This window comes from Podarcis bocagei, assembly GCF_964188305.1.
Source record: "Podarcis bocagei genome assembly, chromosome: 2".
Lineage (NCBI taxonomy): Eukaryota > Metazoa > Chordata > Lepidosauria > Squamata > Lacertidae > Podarcis > Podarcis bocagei.
Window position 1 is genome coordinate 41,647,989 of NC_138126.1, and position 25,018 is coordinate 41,673,006.

The 25,018-nt window shown below is 43.7% G+C and overlaps 1 protein-coding gene and 1 long non-coding RNA gene across 6 annotated transcripts; one reads left to right on the plus strand and one right to left on the minus strand.

The window, feature by feature from the left end:
• Positions 1-332: 332 nt before the first annotated feature.
• LOC308581765 lies at positions 333-2,976 on the plus strand. The gene is made up of 2 exons (XR_014005263.1): positions 333-702; positions 1,996-2,976. It is a non-coding gene; the product is annotated as an uncharacterized lncRNA (long non-coding RNA).
• Positions 2,482-21,611, minus strand: LOC308581620 (protein SSUH2 homolog). Of its 5 annotated transcripts, none has more exons than XM_081184295.1 (13): positions 17,185-17,287; positions 15,447-15,502; positions 14,937-15,035; positions 14,169-14,247; positions 13,686-13,815; positions 12,290-12,350; positions 10,414-10,538; positions 8,778-8,840; positions 7,392-7,474; positions 5,923-6,015; positions 5,318-5,423; positions 3,749-3,856; positions 2,482-3,239 (listed from the first exon to the last, which is right to left on the minus strand). In XM_081184295.1, exons 1-13 carry the CDS (start codon positions 17,208-17,210, stop codon positions 3,099-3,101), a joined length of 1,170 nt encoding a protein of 389 aa, XP_081040421.1. In that variant the 5' UTR covers positions 17,211-17,287; the 3' UTR covers positions 2,482-3,098. The 5 variants fall into 5 exon arrangements, with proteins under 5 accessions (XP_081040421.1, XP_081040420.1, XP_081040422.1 ...); XM_081184294.1 differs by having other exon boundaries at positions 5,318-5,419; positions 5,919-6,015; positions 17,185-17,286; XM_081184296.1 differs by lacking the exon at positions 15,447-15,502 and having other exon boundaries at positions 5,318-5,419; positions 5,919-6,015; positions 17,185-17,224.
• Positions 21,612-25,018: the final 3,407 nt, after the last annotated feature.

Below are 25,018 nucleotides of genomic sequence, written 5' to 3' on the forward strand. Positions count from 1 at the left end.
GTAACCTGAAGCGACTGTAACCTGGAGCGTCTGTAACCCGAGGTACCATTGTATATGCATTTTCTGTTCCCCTCTTTTTATGTTGTGAACCAGCCTGTGATCTTCGGCTGAAGGGCTACACATTTAATAGTAAAAATAATATTAATAGCAGACTCACTGAGCAGCAGTCTAGCTGACCTATTGACTTACCAATTGAGAAGTGGAGCAAGTGACTGAACAGTCACCTGAGCAGGTGACCTAGTGGACAACCAAGTGCTGGAATGGGTGACTGAGGAGCAGCAATCCAGTCTTGAGGTTAACAACGCACTGACTAGTGGTCCAGTTATTTGTTTTTATTATTATTCAGTTTTACAATATAAATTTGAATAATCATAATCATAGACTTCCCTCCATTGGTTCCATTGTCAACCTTTTTCTACTGCATCATATAATTTCTCAATTTTTCTTAAAAATTCATTTTTACCTTAGTTTTCGTTACAAGTGTTGTTATAATCCTGCCGAAGTTTTTAGTCCTTTGCAGTGTTTTCTTAGGTAACTTATAAATTTCCCGCATTCCTTATTAAAGCTTCTATCTTCTTGGTTTCTAATTTTCATGGTCATTTTCACCATTTCGGCATAGTCCATCTTCTTTTTCAACCAGTCTTCTCTGGTCGTGACTCTGAGCCAGTAGTATCCGCACTGTTGTCATCACATACATGACTAGTATGCTCCTTTGGTAGTGGTCAAGTTATTCTAACCCAGATATGGCCATACCTGGCCAACAGACAAAGCTAGTCACAGGGGTCACCAATGACAAATATGATTCCAGGTGTAACCTCCAGCTATTGACCTACCCCTTGAGAAGGTGCAGCCCCTCCATCGTGCCCTCTGTCTCCAGTGCGTATTGTTGTGCTCGTGTATCTGGAGCCAAAACTGCACCACCCACAGTAGAGGCACAGGCAGACTTGGGGTATCCCTAAGGCAACACTAGGTTTGCAGAAAAGCCCTTGTAGGAATAAATCCTATCAAGGAGGGGGGAAACCAAAACACCCCATAAGAACTCAATGACACAGAATGTTTAGGGGTGAAAGGGGGAGAGCAGAAGGGAGGGAGGGAAGGAGAGAGAGAGAGACTACAGAGATCTATACAAAGAGTAGAATGAATCGTTTATTTGGTGATTGTCAGGGAACTGACATCGGAGACCAGCAGAGAGAGAAGTCGCCCCGATAGTGCAGGAGAGGGAACCAGCAAGGAGAGAGAGAGAGGGTTTCCGAGGGGGAAGGGAATCAAGGTGACACCAAGAAGGAAGGAGGGGATGAGAGCACTTTGGAGGGAAGGCTCAGGGACTCTTCCAGTGAGATCAGTGGGGAGAGTGCCGGACCACCACTGGGCACACCTACTCTGCGCAGAAGGCTTCCGCACAGAGAGGCTAGGCGGAGACTGGCTGTCAAGGAATTCTTATGTTGGAAAAAATTTAGGAAACACCCACTAACGGATTCTGCCAGCGACTGAAGCAGACGCACAGGAGTGCGCTTCAGTTAGGGAAAGGTTTAAACAACAAGCAGTTTAGGGAAGTCGGTGACTTACACACAAGCAACTACAATTCCCATTACAGTGATTTTCCTGGTTCACTTTGAAAAACAATTTTAAAATGCTGTCAGGATGACAGAAGAGATAGCTCCCCACAGATAGCAACAGAGAAATCAAAGCATCAGTATTCAATGAAACAGTTGCACTAGATGAGGGGTTAGCAAGCTTTTTCAACAGGGGGCCGGTCCACTGTCCCTCAGACCTAGTGGGGGGGGCGGACTATATTTGGAGGGGGGGTGATGCAAGAGCAGCATGAGCCCGGTGGCTGCTTAGCTGTGTCTTGCGAGCAGCAGGGGCTGGCGGTGGAGGGACAATAAGTGGCACGCAAAAGGGCTCCGGAGAGGGGCTGCTTAAAATGGCGGCTGCTCAAGCGCTGCTGCTGCTGCTGGCACCAACAAAGCCTAGCCCCTTTCCTCCTCTAGGCAGGGAGGGCCATCCAGACTGGAAAAAGACAGGGAGGTCAAGGAGGAGGAGGTAAAATCTGTTAGGGTCAAATGGGCCCAAGACTTTGGCTACAACATCCCAATGACCGCCTGGGAAAATTTATGGAAGGTCAATATGAAATGCTGAAATATTTGGCAAATGTTGAAATATTTGGGAAGTGGAAGGGTCAATGTTACACATGTGGTGGACATGCAAGAAAATTAAGGAGTTCTGGAACATAATCTATGATGAGCTTAAAAAAATGATTAAGGTATCCTTCATAAAAAAAAACCCAGAGGCTTTTCTCTTAGGGATACTTGGCCTAGACATACCAAAAATTGCGAGAGAAATATTCTTGTATGCTACTGTAGAAGCATGAATACTAATCACAATGAATTGGAAAGGAGAGAAAATCCCAGCAAAGTTGGAGTGGCAAAGTAAATTGATGGAGTTCGCCAAACTGGCAAAAATGACAGACAAATTGAGAGGTAATACTGAACAAACATTTATTTGGAATTGGGACATGTATAAAAAAAATCTTAAAGATAATTGTACTAGTATAAATGTGGCAGGATTTGAATGACTTCTGTGTTACGATGGATATTTATAAGAAGATATATTATTGACAATTAAAAAGAAAATAGAGATTAATAGGGCACTAAATAAAATAAGAAGTAAATGCATGATGGGGTGGCAGGAAGTCGTAGGGAACAGAAGAATGTACAGTGAACAAATAATGTGATTTTCTTTTTGTATTTCTATTTTGATTATATATATATTTCTTTGTTATATCTTTTTAATATGAATAAAGCATTAAAAAAGAACATATTCAGGAGACACGCTGGGTGGGGGGGCAGGAATGTTTTGTTGTGCAAGAGACATCCTTGCACTGATTGCTCTTCTTTCTCCTTCTAATATGTAATCCTGGAGTTTGGCAAACTTTAGTCCTTTATGTCCAATTTATTTAAGCATCTTCCACAATTCTTATAAAGTGGGACAATAAACTTAATTTATAAAGTAAAAATGGGATGAGGGGGGACTGCAAATATTCCACAAGTTTTAATCAACAGTGCTTCTTTTACACCAGTTGAAATAGCCCATAATAATCACAGGATGGTACAGCAACACTTCTGTGGATAATCCTCCGCATGCACCTTGCGTTCCTTGCCATAAACATAGAAGGAGTAAGGTTTTCCATGCCACAAATATTGTACCCTGGTGAGAAGTATCAGCTCAATTGTTTGCCTCTGTCAAAACACAAAGAAGATACTTTTAGGGTCTAAACATCAGTGTATCGTTTACAGAAAAGTTCAAACGTGAATGGCTTTCTTTTATACACAGAATTGCAAGAGTTAGGCACATTCTGAATACGGAGATGCTGCAGCCCTATCTGGCAGGTATGGGGAATCTGGGACGCTCCTGACGTTCTTGTCCCAAACCGTTGGGCATGCCTGCTGGGCTTACTTAAGCTGGAGCGCAACAACACCTGAAAAGCCAGAAGTTCCCCATCCCTATTCTCTGACCCACCTATCCCTTCGCCTAGGGTGCTGCCAATGTTGGAACTCGACCAAACAATATGGGAAAAGCCTACAAAGCTTAGGATGTTTGCAAGGGCAGACCGATGGAGGCCAGCAGGTGTATGAATTTCACCATGACCCTGCATGGGGGGAAGGAAGCGCTCCAGGAAATTCTCTTGGATCACAGCACCGAAGACCATCGCCTCAGTGGTGATTCGGTTAATATTCACAGCACTTGCCTGCCTCAGTATCCGCCTTGTAGATGCAAACTGAGCTTGGTGTTGTTCAACGGCATAGCTGGAAGCTTGACTGACGCCAAGATCAGGGAAACTAATCACTGGATATACCTATGGAAACACAAATTTCAAAGACATACAAATAGAAAACTGAAGTCCTGAGCGAGGAGCAAGAGCAGGCTAGTCATTGTTTTACCACATTATGCAGACATGAAGCATAGCTGATCTCTAAAATACAACTGCATACCACCCAAGAAGAGAATGCACTGCGGACAGGTAAGTAAGATGCAGAGCAAACTACTGTTGCCAATACGAGATGATGAAGCCAGGCTGTTTCTGGGCAACCCAGTATGTCCCTGTCCAGCCCTCTCTCTTTTACACAAAATTATCAGGAGAGTTCCCTGGGAAGAGAGTTTAGTAAACCACTCTGTGGGAAGAGGGATTAGTAAACCACTGTAGCCCTAACAACTCTGAGCATGCTTAACCAAAGACAGTTCCCAGGATTCCTTGGGGGAAAGCCATGACTGTTTAATGTGGTGTGATGCTGTTTTCAACGTCTAGTGGAAATGGGAGCCAGAGAGAGGTTGGGTTCCCACTTTGGCACTTCTAATGCTCTGGCAGCCCAGTGCCAAAACAAGCCCCTGCGTGGGCCTCCACAGAAAAATGTGTTGCCATTTGACAAATGCACTACTGAAGTGGGCCAAGCGCCACTGTCACCCAACACCAAAATTTCTACAGTTCCATGACTGGAAGGAGGAGCACAGAGATTGTTCTCCCTTGGGTTGCCCCACCCACATCCTCCCCAGCCGGGAAGAAAATGGGGGATTGTCCCTGACTTTGTGCAGCGATAGGTCCACAAGGTTTGCCTTGGCTATCAAGGCCAGCAATAGTTTGGGAGCTATGAGGGTGCTGTAGAAAATGTATACCCCAGCCTCATACAAACTATACACATGTTTTCTGGAAATGCCATTAAGATGCAAAATCTTCAAATCATGTCTTAACAAATCACTGGGCATGAAAAGCTTTTTTTAATCCAATAAATGTATTATTAAGCTATTTGTAAGACTGCGTTTAAACCATCATTCCTGTCTAAAGTTATTTTCTGACTGCCACTGTTGGAGCTGGGGTCAGGAAGCCCTGGTCAGAAGGGTTTCTTAGGATCTGGGATGCAGCAATGATATATAAGATAACTTGTTATGTCTGAGCTAGAACACAAATCTGTCAAAAAATGGGCATATGGCTAGTTCTAAAATAGTAGGATCGCTGTATGATTTGGCTGTGAGCTACCTAGTGGGCAGAGGCATAGAGTGGGGGGTGCCAGGGGACAATTGTGAGACAATTCGTACCCGTGTATTTTTGTATGGCTACAATTACTTTTATGATTGTGTGTGTGTTGTGGCCCAGGGTGAGGGAGAGGTAGCAGAGGTTTGAGTGGGGTGGGGGAAGATTTAGGTAGTGATCATCTTGGGAACAATATATGGTGAAATATGCTCCACCAATTAATTAACTGCCAACACTTAAGTTGGTTCCTTTTCAAGTCCTGCCTCTCTTTGCATTACTGCATTTCATTACCATAGGGCTGTCATCAACAAACAACGTCTCTCCAGTAACCGTTTTGAAGAGTTCAATAGGAAATCCAGATCTTTCATCTGCCACATATTCATAAACGTTGTTCTTCCTATGAAGGCAAAAGGCAGGAGAGTTGCAATGACAACATGCAGGCTTTCTCTGTTTTCACAGCACAATGGCCTTCTCAAAGCAAACGCTCCCAAAATGGCTCCCTCTGCTATGTAAGCTTTTTACGTGGGGTCAAAGAGCCAGCCCAATCTCCAACATAAATCAAACACAGTGCAGTCCCATGGTGGAACTGAACAACATCAGGCGCTGACCATAAATTTAGGAAGTCACAAAACTGGCACAATGCTCAAAGGTAGCCGTCGGTACGGATTGAGCCAGAGCAGTGCCTCATCTAGCCCCATACGCTAACCTAAATGACAAGAGGTCTCAAGCCCATATTTTCCAGATCAATTGAGTAACTATTTCTAGCATCTATGCTGGATCCTTTCACTCATGAAGCTGAACGTAAAACTCAGGCAGCTCTGGTAGGCAGAGCCAATTTTCCACGCAGTTAGAAGCGGCCTCCCCTTTCCACCACAGTCTATTTTGAGAAGACTTGCCATTCAACTTGCAGCTCAATGAACGACAGCAGTTGTCCTTTTCCTTCACAATCGTTGCAGACTGTTTTTCCCATACCAGAACACTCCTGGCAACTGTCAATAAAATGTAATAAAACACAAGGTGCGATAAAATGTAATGAAACTACTCGGCATAAAGCTTGGTACTTTGTGAGCCCGGCAGAAACACACACACACACATAAGGGAAGGATAATCTGGCAAAACCTATGGAAAAGAGGTTTCTCAGTTCTAGAGCTATCTTCTTGTTTTGTTTTTTTGTTGGGAAATGGCGCCATCTCCTGGGCCTCAGGACACATAACAAGCAGAGCTTCTTTTTCAGTTAGCAACATTTTCCAGTATGGCCAATACGAGTCAGGGGATGGCAACCCTATTTCTGCTCTCTTGAATATACTTAGCCAACACAGGCACACAGAAACATGCAGTGCTGCATGCCACATAGTTTGGGTGAAGGGCTGGAAATCTGCTTCATTTGCTTTCTTCGGATCTTTCTATTTCATACATATCCCTAAGCCTTTCTCTCATATGTATTTTTCCACCATGGAGCTCCCATAGGCTTCCATACGCCCCCCCCCCCCAACTAGGCACAGACCAGCTTTAGCTTCAGGGAGGCTGCTGCATTATCATAGCAATTATATGTACACAGAAAAACTCAATGGGGCGGTGAAAGGTAAGGACTGCAGGATATTTTCTCCATTCACTTGAGGGCTGTCTAACTTTTCACGCTAATTCAAATTTTGCAAAACGACTGCACACGTCTCTGAATGCAAAAAATCATAAAACAGAAGAGACTTCCATTTATATTTCTAGTTTCTCTGACTGTTACACTATAGCCCTAAAGCCAGGGTGCTCCCCTTAGGCAATGCCTTTTGCTTTATTTTACATTTGGGCACAAATTCCTTCCCAAGTGCAAAATGCATTTGAATCACTTCAGTTACAGAAAGATCCAGGACAATACTTCTTGTATTTCCCCCCAAAAAAAATAATTTAGGGTCTTTAAAGTCCTTCGCATGCAGTATTTCAAACATCTGCACACCTCTGAAGGAAAGCTAAGTCTTATTATTCCCATACTGCAGAGGTTTCTTTCACCCTGCAGCTTTCCCAAGACCAATGAGTGAGGCTGAGCACCCATTCACAACATATTTAAAGGTATATAGTGCGTATACAGCAAATGCAAAATTTGAATCAAAGACTTCCTGGTCTCTGAGCAACTGTGCTATAGTAACAAGAGAAAAGTAGATATTTACACATGCATGCATTAGCACAGTATACGTGTGAACCTATCATCTGTTGAACCTATAGCTTGAAGTTCTACCATAAGATTGCCCATGGTATCTCACGTATCAGGGGACCAGGAAGCAGTGCAATTGTCACACATAGTGCAACACTCAAACCCCACAGTGAAAATAAAAATGAGCATCTTCTTCATATATTTGCATATTGACTCACGCACTTTTCAAGTCCACTTCCTAAACATTGGTCACATGTGTCATCCACAAACCGGACTCCTCTTCCATGACATCTCCCACACTGTTGCTGTTGGGATTTAATTTTAGACAAAAGAGCCAGAAATAAGCAGGGTATGTCCAAACAAAACACTCGTTGGGCAAAAACAGATCTCCATGGTCATCATTAACAAGTAATCACTTCACTACTTTCTTTATCAGTCATTGAGGTGCTATCTGCCAAAGCAAAGATGTCCATCTTGTAACGCCCTGGGAACGTAGATGGAGAGGCCCAAGGCACCACCTTTGTACATATCCCCAATGAGGACATTGTTGCGAAGAGGTGTCCCTATGGGCAAATGGGCCACAGAGTCAGCTGTAACTGCAGACCTGTCAGAAATGTTGGCTAGATCCAAGCCTTCTCAATTCTACCTGCTTTTGGTGGTTCTCAAGACAAGACAGTCTTGGGTGGCTTGCTTGTGGGAAACAAGGGGGACTATCTCTCCCCCCCCCACCCCGGGAATCAGATTCCACTCTCCACCAAGTGTATTTTTAATGCCCTATGAACCTCAAACTGCTGCCATCTGATCTGTTTCATGGAACTCATGAAATGTGGTGCTGAAGTATGAAGAGAAGGGTCAAACCTGAAGACCACTTTATCTTGGTCAAAAATCCAAAGGTCTTCCCTCTGTGACAGAGGACTTCCCTGTCTCCTTGCCCCAACCTGGCTGATTCCATCCAAGTGAGAGGTGTTGACCTTCTCCTCCTGCTTTCTTAACACTGCCTAGATGAAGCTGCAGATTTCTTGCCTCTTAACAAAAGAAGCTGCCCAGTTCCATCAATCTGTGAACTATAGTGGCATGGAGCAGGCTGCTCTCAGCAATGCCTTGGATACTCTATTCAATTCCACCATACTTCATCCCTTTCTATTTTCACGAAGCATGTAAAAATGTAGGTTTTTAAAGATAAAAATATAAACTTTTTTCTGAATTAACAGATTAAAAATGGATGGAAGGGTTGTTAGTCGCATATTTTATCAATTTCGGGTAGTGTTGCAGTGTTTACTTTAATTAATATTTCTCACATCCATGATTATGTAGTCAGTCGTTTTAATTGTTCTCTGTTCTGAGCTTCCAAATATGGAAGAAAAACCAGCATAGAAAACGTATACCCCCAACATCCAGTACAATTGCTGTATCAAATATTTACTGGCTTTCTGGTTTAAATCTCTTGGGTTCCAATTTTGTTCTACTATTCAACATCCCATCAGCTGTTTAAACAAAAGACATGTTGCTTCCTCCTCCACCTTTTATTTTCTCATCTGTGTTCTCACCTTTCTACAAAACAAAAACTCCACACTAAGCACAACATCCCCCTTACTCACAAATACTTACCTTGCTGTTGCCGTTGCATTTATTGCAGTGACGTCTACCAGTCGATCCACATGTCGGGCAAGCCTTCAAAATCAAAGAAAGGAGAACGTTAAAACGGAGCCAGCAGCTTTTATTTGGACCTGGGTTGTCTGGAAATACTATGCTGCTCATAATCAGAGCAGGCAATGTTAAGAGGATCTGGTGAGCTTCCATTTGATTTACATTAAACTATGGCCACATTCATAACATACATTCAAAGTGTTATGGTGCCATGGCTCCCCTCCCCCAAGAATTCTAGGAACCGGAGTTTGTTCTGGGTGCTGAACTGCAACAAGACCTGGAAGATTCCCACCCAGGTCTTCTACTGTCAGAAGGTGCGGAATTTCAATCTCAGCCACAGTCTTATGATTTCTATGCTTGCAGACATTGGGCTAAGGCAGAACCTAGCTGTTACAGCCAACAAGATGGAGAACACCCAACATAGGCTCTTCCAGTGCACAAACCTTGGGACGGGGTCACAATGTCTTCCATTCCCAGAGCTACCATTTCCAGAGTGAATTAATAAGAATTTTCTCTTCACGGAGAACTCTGGACATAGTACAGTTGTACCTTGGATCCCGAACGCTTTGGTACTTGGACATTTCGGCTCCCAAACACCGCAAACCCGGAAGTGAGTGTTCTGGTTTCCGAACAATTTGGAAGTTGAACGGACTTCCAAAATGGATTCTGTTTGACTTCCAAGGTACGACTGTAGTTCTGTGAAGGGAACTTGCAGCTCCTAACAATGCTCAGCACCTGTAACAAACCACAGCTCCCATAATTCTTTGAGGGAATCTATGAGCGTTTAAATTAGTATGGCGATGCTTTAAATGTATCGTATGACTTTCCTTTCTTGCTTGACTTTCCTTCAGTCATCTCATTTGAATACAAAACTCTTTTACCTCCAAAATTACGCAACTCTCTAGTTACTCGGGTCACATAATGATCCACCTAAATGCCTATACATACATGTCTGCACAAACTCTTACCAGTAAACCTGTGTACAATTTGCAACAACATTCCTCTGTCGCTTCTTTCTGCTCTTATATCCCATTATAAATCTGATCGTGAACTTAGTTCCTTCAGTCTGCTGCCTGAGAAACTCCAAAGTGCTGCTTCCCTCTTACGTGACTCTAGCCCACAGTCACTGGCTGCTTCTCATAAATCTCTCCCACAACAGGAACAACTCGGAGATCATAATTGCCTTGTACTTAAGGACAACAGTATAAGCGACAGAGTAAGGACAAGAGTATAAGCTACTGGCCGCTAGAGAGTTGGGGAAGCAGTCCCTGATCTCCCTCACAGACACAGCACAAAATCAGGGCCTCAAGCTACAACCCGGCATGTACACTTACCTGGCAGTAAGCCCCACTGAGTTCAATGGGAGTTACCTTGAAGAAAAAAGGCACAGGACTGTGCCAAAGAGAAGGGGAAGGGTTCTGGCCAGACAAAATGCATGGGCCTATGTCAGACATGTCCAAAGTCTGTCCTGGGGGCCCCTGTGGCAGTTTATTTCCTGGGGTAAAATCCTAAAAAAAAGCTCGACAACTTTGGACTGGAGTCTGGACACCACGGGCCTATGTATACCACCATTTTCATTGATACATTAGCTCTGTACCGTTAATGCTGATGTGTGAGGCACTCTGATTCTCTGGGTTTTCTCTCGGAACATGCCAGGAGAGTCTGCTCTCATATCCCAAGGCAAAGGAGGTGTCCCACGCAGGTAGGAATCTACTGCTCCACCTGGTGTAAGAAAGCTGCACTTACACTACCATCCGGCTTGGCCTCAGAGAAGCTTATGTTTTCCAATGCACAATACAAGCAAAATAAGAGCATGCATAATAGCCGCTACAGCAAAATGATAGTTTGCTATTGGGAGCCAGCTTTCATCATCACGATTGTCACCAGCATTTCAACAATTAATTTACTGCTTAATCAGTCATCTCTAAGCAGTGTACTTCCTCCCCTCACAAGAGAGTGACGTCCTCATCCGTTCTTCCCCATGGTTTACCTTTGTATGGATTACAGTGCAAACTATGCTTCAAAATCAATAGCGTAGCTTCCCATTTTCAAACTATCATTTTCCAGGAGCCAGTGTTGCAAAGGTGCCCTGATTTTAATGCCACCTCTTTTGCTTAACAAACACAAACAAAATTACTTCTTTAAAATTACACCAATTATAAATTTACCGCATTTTTGTTTCCCCAACTTTTCAGTTAATAACTAGAGTGACCTAAATTCTTTTCTCTACTTAGAAATATAGACCCATTAGTTTACCTGATCTCACTAAGAAAATCTGTGCTACATATCTAGTATCAATTATGGGCTGGAAAGCAACCAAGGACATATCATCTTATGAGCAAACAGGCATCCAAGTTGTAAGATCAACAACTGATCACTGCTTCATTTCATGTTGTATTGTACAGAAATATCCTTAAAATTGCTCTCAGACTTTGTATGTGACCTTCGTCAATCTCAGGACTTCTTCTGATACCATACCAAGACAATGACCTCAGAAGAAACATAATTTTCTTCTGCACTTTATACAGTACAGACTCATCTTACCAATGTTTCATTTAAAGTCAGGATGGGTGTCTTTGAGGAACTCTCCAATTCTACCAAAACTGTGAACGGCATCCATCTTTAGCTATACAGTTGTACCTTGGATCCTGAACGCCTTGTTGAGTCGAACGTTTTGGCTCCTGAACACCACAAATCAGAAGTAAGTGTTCTGGTTTGTGAACGTTCTTTGGAACCCGAACATATAACGTGACTTCCGTGGCTTCCTGAGGCCAATTGGAAGCCGCGCCTTAGTTTTGGAAAGTTTTAGAAGTTGAACGGACTTCCAGAACAGATTCCATTCAACTTCCGAAGTACCACCATACCTTGTTTTCAGGGCATACAGAAATGGAGAGATAAGGTGGTCTATACTAAAGCCCAGTTCCATCTTATGCTTTCAGATGTTTTAGAACAAAGGTACACAAATATTTTTTAAACGTATCTATCCTTTTGGGTTGAAGGCCTTGTTAAATATTATTATACCGAGTCCTTTACATAATGCATTGAGAAAGCAATAAAAGCTGGCTCCTGTAAAATTCCTCTCAGGTTGCTACCCAAATTCCCACCACCTGCTGACACAGCCTTTTGTGGAGTAGCAGAGCCTTCACAATATCCTCAGCTGCTCAGTGGCCATGGAATTGGGGGTGGGGGCAGGAAAAGCTGGCTTAATGTCACCTGATGCCTGCTGTTAGACCAGCTCATTGCATCCCAGGCCAGCTCAGCCCCATTCCCACCCTTGGAAACCCATTTCAAGGCCCTCTGTTGGGTATCCACTGGGATAATGTCAACGGGACTCCTGCCTGCCCAACTGGTGACTGGCAGGACACCAGCTCAGCCGGCAGAAGTCAAAGGAGATGAACCACACTGTGAAGTGTTTGGATGGCTCAGTCTGGCTTAAGTGGGGCTGGATTGTAAAGTAGCAAAGCAGCACTTACCCCCATAAGGTTCTGTCTTCCATTCAGAGGATCTTGATTCAGTGAAGGTCTCCAGTTTATACTAAGAAACAACTTTCAAGAATTAAACACTTAAGAAATAGTCAGCAGATTTTAAAAACTGGCTTAGGGCAATTACACAGGGAAGCAACACCTTAAAATGTCTCTGGTTAGAGCCAACACAAAGCAACCACCAGAAAACTACAAAACAGTACAAGTAAAATGCATCTCTTATCCATTAATTCAAAATGGTTATAGATACTAAAAAAACAGAATGTCCTCACCTACAAGTTTTCATGCTAATAAAAAGAACTGCAGATACTGAAAAAATAAATGGCAAAAGCTAATGAAAATAAATCCATAAATGTGTATCAATTTTGAACAGCGCATAGAAATGTTCATGCAACAGTTTTTGCTAGCAAAAGCATTGCTTTGAGACAGGCAAGATATCCAGCGATGTTGGTACTAGATTAAAAAGTTCGGAAACATTCATGAAGGTAACAATCCCAAGAAGAACCAGAAATGTGAGTTATCCTTCAGAATCACCTGCCAGCTCTGATATGTCTCTGGAGAAAGGACTTGATCCCATGCCTAGTGAACTTTGTAAAAGTTCTGTCTTTTCAGACAGGTTAGGCCAGGGATGAGGAACTTGCAGCCCTCCAGGTGTTTCTGAATTCCAATTCAGCTCCAGCCAACACAGCTGATGGTCAACGATGATGGATGGAAGCTGGAGTCCATCAACACCTCGAGGACAACAGGTCCCCCAACTCTGGTTGAAGTCGTGACCCATGCAGTGGCCAAAGGGAAAATTCAATTTGCAAAATTCTTTCTCTTTATTATTTTTCCTTTATATGCCTTAAACAAACACAACCTTCTGCTGCACAACAGTACCACAGAATACCTTCAAGCGCTCTGTTACCTCCACAGTCCAAGTGGGCACCTCATAATTTAGGCAAAAGGGGAACTGCCATCAATTTGCATTGGTAGGTAAATGCTCTGTATGAAGTATCCCTAATTTTCACATAGACACTTAGTTATGCCATTGCGGACAGCACAGTAAGATCTGGGGTTAGGAATGAATGATACCAATTATTGTTTGTTTATTCTTTGAAAGGACCATCCACACTCAAGGAAGCTAACCATTAAGAATATAAACATAGTAATCAAAATAAATAAATGGCAGCAGCAGTGGCTGGTGTGCTGTAGTTGGGAAGAAGCGCAGAACCACCTTCCCAACACCAGCGTCACTGCGGCTTACCTGGATGGCACTGGGGCAAGGTGGTGGTGTGGTTGGGGCAGGTGTGTTGGACTGGCAATACGAGCATTGAGAGGGCATCTCTGCCCCCACCATACCAGCTGCTCCTGCATAGCTATACTATTGCCAATATATACTGCTTACTCTGTAGGTATTGAATAACTGTAGGTCATTAAACACCATCTCTTTGGCTGGGTCTGTGCTGTAGCAGCACTTGCTGGAAGCGTACTGGATAAAAGCTTCTTTGGCCTCATCTTCTGAAATGGCAGGAACGCTGTAGGAAGGACCAAAAGGAGGGATAAGCAAAATTGACCACCAACCTTCCCATGGTCCTCTTTGTCTGGTGTGGGGGGACGGACCTCAGGGTCAATCGCCAAATATGCATGCCATATCTCTTTTTTCTGGCCCTCACAACTCTACCCAGGCCTGGTTAGAATATGTCTTTGAAGTTTGAAAACACCTCGTGAATTTCTGAATGGAGGCTGGGGAGAGATGCGTGAGTGTCTGTGGAAACTAGCCTACCGAACAAAGGTGAAATCTGCATGCCCTGCTTGGCCCCACCCACACCACTGTCATGTGACCCTCAGAAGGTGGTCCACAACAGAATGCATAACAGTATCCACTTACTTCCACGTTCTCTGGGGCGGCTGTTGTCCACCTCCATGTCCAAGAAACAAGTTAGGTGGAGGGAGGCAATGTTTTCCTCCTGTAAAGGAATGGGGTTCGGGTAAGAACAGCAGGATAAGCAGTTGTGAATGTTCTCAGGTCTCATGAGCATCATGCTAAAATAAAGTTCTCCTTGGCAATAGCAGAAAGGAACATTCATGCAGTGGGTGTTGAACTTGGCCATGTAGCGGATCAGCAACCATTGCAGATCTCGGAGACGCTGACAAGGCCTTACTCCTGTCAGCAATCATGCTGCAGTATCCTGCACTAACTGCAGTGTCTGGATCAAGCACAAGGGAAGCACCTTAAAAACTAGCACTTGTATTACAGAATACACCAGGGGGCGGCAAGGTTTACCTTGCCTGGGCTGGTTCACTCCAGCAGAGATCCTTCTGTGGGCAAGAGCACATGTGCGCATGAGCACGCATGGCTGCGATTTCCAGTGTCTGCACCTGTGCAGACACGATTTCTGGAGTCTGCATCTGGGCAGACGTGATTATTGGGGTCTGACCATGCGCAGATGCTATTTCCAGCACCACGGAAGCAAGTCCCTGTGCTGCACTGGTTTAGCGTAGCGGGCAGGGACTCGCCAAGCGGGTGGCTCGGTTTGGGGGTGGCTCGTGGGCCGATTAAACAACCCCCATGGGCTGCTTGTGGGCCATGGGCCTTAGGTTTCCTACCCCTGGCATACGCTTTAGGGAACTAGGGTCCACACCAACAAGTGCTTGCCTGCAGCGGTTGTGCCTTCATAGCCAGATATGTTGCCTGTGTTATACGTAGGAGTATAAGGTCCTGGCATCTGAGCCATGTCTCTTGGAAAGGCGGCACCTACAACAAAGTTAAGGAAAAGGAAGATGTTGAACGTTGTCATCCCTCAAACATCGTACGGAACACTGAAACCTAAATATAGGATTTCGTCTTTATTATGCAAGTGATAGGTCAAGGGTTTGGCGCCAGCGGGTACCTTTGGGATCTGAGAAAGTGCCATGGTCACAAAATGTAGGGAGGACGTAGCAATGCTGAGCCAATGCAAACAAGAACTGAGGAGGAAGGACAAATTTCTCATGCATCATGGATATTTATCAAGACCTTACACAGGCACCAGAGGTGGTACCAGTGAGCATGCTAGCACCTGCAGCCACTTTGGCAACCCCTGGTAAACTAGGATTTAGCGCGACATCTGAATGGAGCCAAGGTTAACAAAGATAATTAATGCCCGCAATGTCTTGCTTTTCATACCGAACGTCCACTGAGCAGATGTCTGTCCAACAGTTCCGTAAGTCTGAGTTGGGACTCTAGCAGGAGAAAGTGAAAAAGAGTGTAATGCACAATAACAAATATAAATGTACAAAAGGAGAAATAGATGCAGTCAATTTAAAATCCTTATAGAGTGCAGTTGTGGATGTGATTTTAACACTGTCAGATGAAGGTCTGAAGTAGTAGGTGCTTAACACTTTATATATAAAGTCAAGGCTGGCTTCATACGACCATTTTTTCAGCAACAAACTGATTGTTTAAAAAAAGAAATTGTGAGCTGCCATTTTAGTTGATTTGAAAAGCCCTAAAGCCACAATATAATAATACCTTTATTGGCATAGTATTAGTATTGTAATGCCTTTATTATGACTAACTGAATCGTCATAAAGTAGAGAACAAGCTTTTGAGTTCTTGAGAACTCTTCCAACAGACTTTGGGAGTGAGTCACAATGTTTATCCATTGCCAAATGACAAAGTACATTCTTTTATTTGCCCTGAATCTTCCAGCAATCAGCTACATTTCATGTCTACAAGTTGCAGTGTTATGAGAAGGGTAGGAAAACTTTTCTCCATGCGGTACAACTTTATCACTTTTTCTCCAAACTAAAAAGTCCCAAACATTGTAACCCTTCTGCACGGGGGAATTGCTCCTTCCTGTGCAGAAAGTTGCATTTTGATCATTTAGGTTGCCCTTTTTGGAAACTTTTCCTCCTCCCCTCCCTTTTTTTTTAAAAAAAACTTAATGTTATTAAGGTTTATAGAGAAAAATACAAAACAAAAAGATACTAAGTTTTGTATTTTTTGGCGGGGGGATACAAAAAGATACTAAGTTTTGTATCCCCTCCCCTCTTTTCTGAAACTTTTCCAACTTGCAATATCCTGTTTGCAGTGGGGCTTTTACGTTCTCATGTCTGACACCCGGAGGTCGGCATGTTCTGTATCAGAGTTAAGGGAATCTCTGCAGAAGTACGCATGCTCTGCTTGTCAGAGGTTCCCGGTTCGATCCCCGGTATCCCCAGGCAAGGCTAGGAAAGAGACTCTTGCCCTGTGTCTCAAGCTCACTTCCAGTGGCTGAGCATCTCCAGGAAGGGCTGGCAAGGAGCCCATCCTGAAACCCTGTGGAGAGCTAGATGGCGTCAGCATACTTCTCTATGTCTTCCCATCAGGGGTGGAGAACCCCCGGTCACATGCCGTATGAGGAAACTTCCCATGTCCCTAGGAAAAGAAGCTAATTTCCTGGAGCTATTTTGTTTTTGCTTCTGTGGTTTTTGTAGATGTTTTGGGGAGGTGATTAACTTGGGGACGAATTCAAGTCCCGCTAGCTGTGGAGAGGAAAGCGGGCCGCCTCCACTGACATGGGCGCGGCGCGGCGCGGCGCGGCGCGCACAGCTCAGGGAGGAGAGACTGGAGGGGCGGTTTCCTTCCGCGGCTGCGTTGCCTTGCGCGCTTTTGCGCGCCTCTCCCGTTCGCCCGCAGCAAAAGCGCCTCTGGAAGCAGCTTTTTTCCTGCGCAAAGAAAAAGCCCCCTTTGCAGCTTTCTTGGCAGAAAGAATCAACACGTGGGCAACGGGGACTTTCTTTCCACTTTACTTCGTTCCAGCATGAATTAAAAGGAATGGCGAGGAGGGAGAGGGTGGGGAGGACGGGCAGCTTTCAAGGGAAGCGGAGAAGAGGGGGGGAAGCGGGTCCCGACGAGGGGGATTTTTGCAAAAGGCTCTCACCGGATTCCCTGACGGCCGTCCGCCATCGCTTCTAGCAAACCATCTCGAGCAGGCGAGCAAGCAACCTTTGCCCCCTCTCTCTTTACTTTCTCTTTCCGGATCCCTCTTTGGCCAGCCTTGCGTAACTTTCTGTTTCATATAAGCTGCGGAAATGTGGACGGCGGAGAAGCAGAAAAAGGCGGAAGCGAGAGGAAGGCGAAATGGACAGGAGTTCCCCTATTCCTAGGCCCGTTCTCATGTTATTTCAGACCCTCCAAGTGTCCATTTTTCCCTGGAACGTCCTTGATTTGCAGAAGCCGCCCTGGTTTCTGATTTCATCCCGCTTTCCCTTAGGACAGGCTTCCTCAAACTCGGCCCTCCAGATGTTTTGGGACTACAACTCCCATGATCCCTAGCTAGCAGGACCAGTGGTCGGGGTGATGGGAATTGTAGTCTCAAAACATCTGGAGGGCTGAGGTTGAGGAAGCCTGCCTTAGGATGTCCTTATTTCCATTGGAGAAATGTTGGAGGGTATATCATTTGTGTGTAGAGCCAAGGGCATAGCCGGGGAGGGGGGGAGACGAGGGAGCCCCCCATCAAAGAAATAACTAAAAAACACTTAACTAAAAGCAGAAATTATAGAAATAATTTGACAGATTTTTCCAAGCACTTGGGGTCAAAAGAAAGTACAGTGGTACCTCGGGTTACATATGCTTCAGGTTACATATGCTTCAGGTTACACACTCCACTAACCCAGAAATAGTGCTTCAGGTTAAGAACTTTGCTTCAGGATAAGAACAGAAATTGGGCTTCGGCGGCGTGGTGGCAGCAGGAGGCCCCATTAGCTAAAGTGGTGCTTCAGGTTAAGAACAGTTTCAGGTTAAGAACGGACCTCCAGAACGAATTAAGTACTTAATCCAAGATACCAATGTAGTTTAAAACTGTTGTTGAGACATTTCATTCAGAATTTGCTGTATAGAGTCTGGCAGAGGATGGTGACCAGGGCCGGATTTAGGTTTGATGAGACCCTAAGTTACTGAAGGTAATGGGGCCCTTTATATGTCCAGCTGTCCTTTGTCAACAACAAAATAGCGCTATTTTTTCTGTTGAATATATGCTTTATGGTAATTTATGGACCTAATAGGTATCTAAAGTCATTTGCACATAACAAAATATGTATTTCATCAGAGTAACTGCTGAACTGAAATACAATTAAGAAGAAGTATATTAATAGTGAAATAATTATTAAGCTCTAATTTAAAATGATTTTTTATTCATAGCCAACTTAGTAATGCAAACACATTGGCATTTGTGTTTAGAAACACAATTTACAAAGACTCATAATCTAGTCTCTGGAAACTTGGCATAACATGAAATAATAATAGGTGTAAATGTATGATGCAAACTACTAATAATTATAAATAGCTTTATTAATATGAAATTAAGTGTTATAACCTGTACAATGCATTCTTATATAATATCAATATCACCACAGTAGTCTACACTGTTCATTGGGACAGCAGACCTTTGTATCCTGTTATACTTAGTGAGTGTAAAAGACAATCTTTCTAGTAATATGTCACATTCATAAATAATACCAATCCTAGACATGCCTGTAGATCAAAAAATTATTTAACAGGACTGATTATATTAATGCATCTACCCAATACCCATTCAACTGTATAATTTTATCATGATTCATTGTATACTGTGTATAAAAACAGTACACAAACATGATCTAAATTACAATACTTTCCTTGCCTTTGCCAAAGCAAAGTCACTGATGATATCAACAAGGTACCACTGTATATAAAAATGAGCAAACCAGTGATATTTTAGGGAGCAGGCTAGCAGGCAGGGCCTATTACTTACATCATAGGAGCCTACACAACACAAAACACTGTTGCTGTATGTAGGTTTTATTTTATTTGGTTTTTATCTTATATTTTGGAAATGTGCATCCAGTATTTTTCCTTTACATTTTTGGGGGGACCCCAAGAGAGTGGGGCCCTAAGCTATAGCTTGTTTAGCTTATATGTAAATCTGGCACTGAAGGAAAAAATGGATTTGAAATTATATTTGTTTGTTTGTTTGTTTGTTTTTCTGTTTTTGTGTGTTTATGTAAGTATTGTGTATTGTATGTATTTCTATAATTTGTGAAAATCCAATAAATATTTTATTAAAAAAAAGATATCCAGCTATGTTGGTACTAGATTAAAAAGTTCAGAAACATTCATGAAGGTAACAATCCCAAGAAGAACCAGAAATGTTAGTTATCCTTCAGAATCACCTGCCAGCTCCAATATGTCTCTGGGGAAAGGACTTGATTCTACGCCTAGTGAATTTTGTAAAAGTTCTGTCTTTTCAGACAGGTTAGGCCAGGGATGAGGAACTTGCAGCCCTCCAGATGTTTCTGAATTCCAATTCAGCTCCAGCCAACACAGCTGATGGTCAACGATGATGGATGGAAGCTGGAGTCCATCAATACCTTGAGGACAACAGGTCCCCCAACTCTGGTTGAAGTCGTGACCCATGCAGTGGCCAAAGGGAAAATTCAATTTGCAAAATTCTTTCTCTTTATTATTTTTTCCTTTATGTGCCTTAAACAAACACAACTTTCTGCTGCACCACAGAATAACTTCAGGTGTTCTATTACTTCCTTGGTCCAAGTGGGCACCTCATAATTTAGGCAAAAGGGGAACTGCCATCAATTTGCATTGGTAGGTAAATGCTCTGTATGAAGTATCCCTAATTTTCACATACACACTTAGCTATGCCATTGCGGACAGCACAGTAAGATCTGGGGTTAGCAATGAATGATACCAATTATTGTTTGTTTATTCTTTGAAAGGACCATCCACACTCAAGGAAGCTAACCATTAAGAATATAAACATAATAATCAAAATAAATAAATGACAGCAGCAGTGGCTAGTGTGCTGTAGTTGGGAAGAACCGTAGAACCACCTTCCCAACACCAGCGTCACTGCGGCTTACCTGGATGGCACAGGGGCAAGGTGGTGGTGTGGTTGGGGCAGGTGTGTTGGACTGGCAATACCACCATTGAGAGGGCATCTCTGCCTCCACCATACCAGCTGCTCCTGCATAGCTATACTATTACCAATATATACTGCTTACTCTGTAAGTATTGAATAACTGTAGGCCATTAAACACCATCTCTTTGGCTGGGTCTGTGCAGTAGCAGCACTTGCTGGAAGCGTACTGGATAAAAGCTTCTTTGGCCTCATCTTCTGAAATGGCAGGAACGCTGTAGGAAGGGCCAAAAGGAGGGATAAGCAAAATTGACCACCAACCTTCCCATGGTCCTCTTTGTCTGAGGTGGGAGGGGGAACTCAGGGTCAAGAACCAAATATGCACGCCATCTCTCTTTTTTCTGGCCCTCACAACTCTCCCCAGGCCTGGTTAGAATATGTCTTTGAAGTCTGAAAACACCTCGTGAATTTCTGAATGGAGGCTGGGGAGAGATGCGTGAGTGTCTGTGGAAACTAGCCTACTGAACAAAGGTGAAATCTGCATGCCCTGCTTGGCCCATTTTTGTCTCTGGCCCCACCCACACCACTGTCATGTGACCCTCAGAAGGTGGTCCACAACAGAATGTATAACAGTATCCACTTACTTCCACGTTCTCTGGGGCGGCTCTTGCCCATTCCCATGTCTACGAATCAAGTTAGGTGGAGGTGGGCAATGTTTTCTTCCTGTAAAGGAATGGGGTTGGGGTAAGAACAGCAGGATAAGCAGTTGTGAATGTTCTCCGGTCTCATGAGCAACATGCTAAAAGAAAGTTCTCCTTGGCAATAATGGGAAGGAACATTCATGAAGTGGGCACACGTGGGTAAACTGGTCCCATATCATAGCTGTCAACTTTTCCCTTTTCTTGCGAGGAATCCTATTTGGAATAAGGGAATTTCCCTTAAGAAAAGGGAAATGTCGACAGCTATGTCCCAAATTGTTAAGTGCTTTATATACTAATAGCAACACTTGAACTTGGCCAGGTAGAGCAGTGTTCCCCAACCTTGGGCCTCCAGCTGTTTTTGGACTACAACTCCCATCATCCCTCGCTAGCAAGACCAGTGGTCAAGGATGATGGGAATTGTAGTCCAAAAACAGCTGGAGGCCCAAGGTTGGGGAACACTGAGGTAGAGGATCAGCAACCAGTGCAGATCTCGGAGCACAGGTGTGAAACGCTGACAAGGCCTTCCTCCTGTTAGCAATCATGCTACAGTATTCTGCACTAACTGCAGTTTCTGGACAAAGCACAGGGGAAGCACCTTGTATTACAGCATACACTTTAGGGAACTAGAGTCCCCACCAACAAGTACACCGCTTGTATTTGTACTTACCTGCAGTGGTTGTGCCTTCATAGCCAAATATGTTGCCTGTCTTATACATAGGAGCAACATATATAGGAGCCATGTCTCTAGGAATGGCGGCACCTACAACAAAGTTAAGGAAAAGGAAGGCGTTAAACGTTGTCATCTTTCAAACATATAAGGAATCGTACGGAACACGGAAACCTACACATAGCATTTAATCTTTATTATGCAAGTGACAGGTCAAGGGTTTGGCGCCAGTGGGTAGCTTTGGGATCTGAGAAAGTGCCATGGGCACCAGTCACCAAATGTAGGTACAACGCAGCGATGCTGAGCCAATGCAAACAAGAACTGAGGAGGAAGGCCAAATGTCTCATGCATCATGGATATTTATCAAGATCTTACACAGGCACCAGAGGTGGTACCAGTGGTCATGCTAGCACCTGCAGCCACGTTGGCAACCCCTGGTAAACTAGGATTTAGGGTGACATCTGAATGGAGCCATGGTTAACAGGGATAATTAATGCCTGTGATGACTTGGTTTTCATAACGAAAGTCCACTGAGCAGAGGTCTGACCAACAGTTCTGTATGTCTAAGTTGGGATTCTAGCAGGAGAAAGTGAAAAAGAGTGTAATGCACGATAACAAATATAAATGAGTGGCTTAGTGTACAAAAAGCAGAAATAGATACAGTCAATTTAAAAACTAGGGACCCTTAGAGTTGTGGATGTGATTCTATCATTGTCAGATGAATGTCTAAGGCAGTAGGTGCCAACAAACTGATTGTTTAAAATAGAAGTATGAAGCTAATTTTCTCAAACCATTTATTTTAGCTTTGGTGGGGGGTTTTTGTGGGGTTGGCTGGGGGACGATTTCAAGCCCTGCTAGCTGTGGAGAAGAAGGCGGGCCGCCTCCACCGAGGAGAGTCCGGAGGGACCGCGACCTTCCGCGGCTGCGTTGCCTTGCGCGCCTTCGCACGCCCTTCCCGTTCGCCCGCAGCAAAAGCGCCTCTGGAAAAAGCTTTTTCCTGCGCAAAAAAGCCCCATTTGCAGCTTTCCCCTACGCGTTGGCAGAAAGCAGCAGCACGAGGGCAACGGGGACTCTCTTTTCCTGTTTACTTCCTGAGAACTGAACTCTTTCAACTGATTGAGCAACAGACTGCAATAAAGCTGGAATGGAGTGTCTGAGTCAGAGCTTTCCAAGAAATACCTACCTAACTGCAGCTGGCACGCTAGTGTTGCAACACAGAGTTTGGAAAGCTCTGGTTTAAGTATTTTGGTCACTTCTTGGCAAACCATTGTCTAGAATTTGAATACTGGTGGGCAGTCCCATCATAGATGGGAAAAGGGGCCTCATTTTCCACAGCACTTCCAACAGTACTGAGAAGATTCTTAATACCATGTAGGCAATTTGCACTGGTGTGTGGTGACTGTTGAGAATGCTTTATCACTAAGTGTAAGTGCTTCCTGAGGGCTGGAAGAAAGACCTGCTCCCTGCTGCAAGGCCCATTTCCACCTTGCCTAGTGGGCCAGGCCTAGACTCACCTTGAACAGATAAAAGGCTCCTGGGAGGCCAGAGTGACGTTGCTGGAACAACTCCTGGGTTGGGGCAACTGGCTAAAATGTTTTTAAATGTTTTAAACAGTTCTAATTTTGGTTCCTCTGTTTTGTTTTTGTTGGGTTGGTTAAATGTTTAGTTTGGGTTATTGCTCATTTTAATTTCAGTATAACTATAAACTATTTATTATCGTTATTATCGCTATTATTGTTATTGTCATCATCATCATCATCATTGGTTTCTATTGATTTGTTTGTTTGTTGATTGTATAGGGTATTTTGTTTTTCAGACTTGGGACCGACACGTTAAGTCCAAAAATATATTTTTAAACAAATATTAATATAGTTCTGCTTTTGTGACTCACCTTAATGGACACAAGTGAAAGAATAGTGGCATAGAGAATTGTCACCTGTAGAGGTGACAATAAGAAGCACTCGGTAATGGGCACCATACTGCAAACAGAAAATTCAACAGTTGTAAGAAGAAGAAGCATGATCTTGTCAGGAGTTTACATGCAAGTTGCATTTTCATAATGGGGGTTGTATTCTGCAACTATACATAAAAATTATACTACATGTAATGGATTTTCTTTCTGTAGAATATTTTGATCATTTATAGATATTGCTATGTGATCAGTATACATGCATCTAGATTCAGGTAGGTAGCCATGTTGATCTGACACAGTCGAGATAACTAACTAACTAACTAACTAACTAACTAAATAATATATATTTTTAAAATGTCCAGTAGCCCCTTAGAGACCAATTACTGGTAAGTTTGCTCTCAAGAAATGCCTGGTCAGCTGCTCTCATGTCCTGCTATTGGGCTTCCCAGAGATATTTAGTTTGGCACTGAAGCTTTTGTCAAACGACATGGCAACCATTTACCTAGTGCTTCTTATTGTCATCTCTGCAGGTGACAATCCTCTATGTGTCCACTTGTGTAAATGTATGATGCAAACTACTAATAATTATAAATAGCTTTATTAATATGAAATTAAGTGTTATAACGGGACGCGAGTGGCATTGTGGGTTAGACCACAGAGCCTAGAACTTGCTGATCAGAAGGTCGGCGGTTCAAATCCCCGCGGCGGGGTGAGCTCCCGTCTTTCGGTCCCAGCTCCTGCCCACCTAGCAGTTCGAAAGCACTCCAAAGTGCAAGTAGATAAATAGGTACCGCTTACCAGTGTGGTGTAGTGGTTAAGAGCGGTAGTCACATAATCTGGGAAACCGGGTTCGTGTCTCCGCTCCTCCACATGCAGCTGCTGGGTGACCTTGGGCCAGTCACACTTCTGTGAAGTCTCTCAGCCCCACTCACCTCACAGAGTGTTTGTTGTGGGGGAGGAAGGGAAAGGAGAATGTTAGACGCTTTGAGATTCCTGAAGGGGAGTGAAAGGCGGGATATCAAATCCAAACTCTTCTTCTTCTTCTTCTTTATAGTGGGATGGTAATCGGCGTTTCCGTGTGCTGCACTGGTGCTGGCTCGCCAGAGCAGCTTCATCACTCTGGCCATGTGACCCGGAAGTGTCTCCGGACAGCGCTGGCCCCCGGCCTTTTAAGTGAGATGAGCGCACAACCCTAGAGTCAGACACGACTGGCCTGTACAGGCAGGGGTACCTTTACCTTTACCTTTTAAGTGTTATAACCTGTACAGTGCATTTTTATAGAATATCAATATCACCATAGTACTCTACACTGTTCATTGGGACAGCAGACCTTTGTATGCTTATTTAACAGGACTGATTATATTAATGCATCTACCCAATACCCATTCAACTGTATAATTTTATTGTGATTCATTGTATACTGTGTATAGAAATAGTACACAAACATGATCTAAATTACAATACTTTCCTTGCCTTTGCCAAAGCAAAGTTACTGATGATATCAACAAGGTACCACTGTATATAAAAATGAGCAAACCAGTGATATTTTAGGGAGCAGGCTAGCAAGCGGGGCCCATTGCTTAC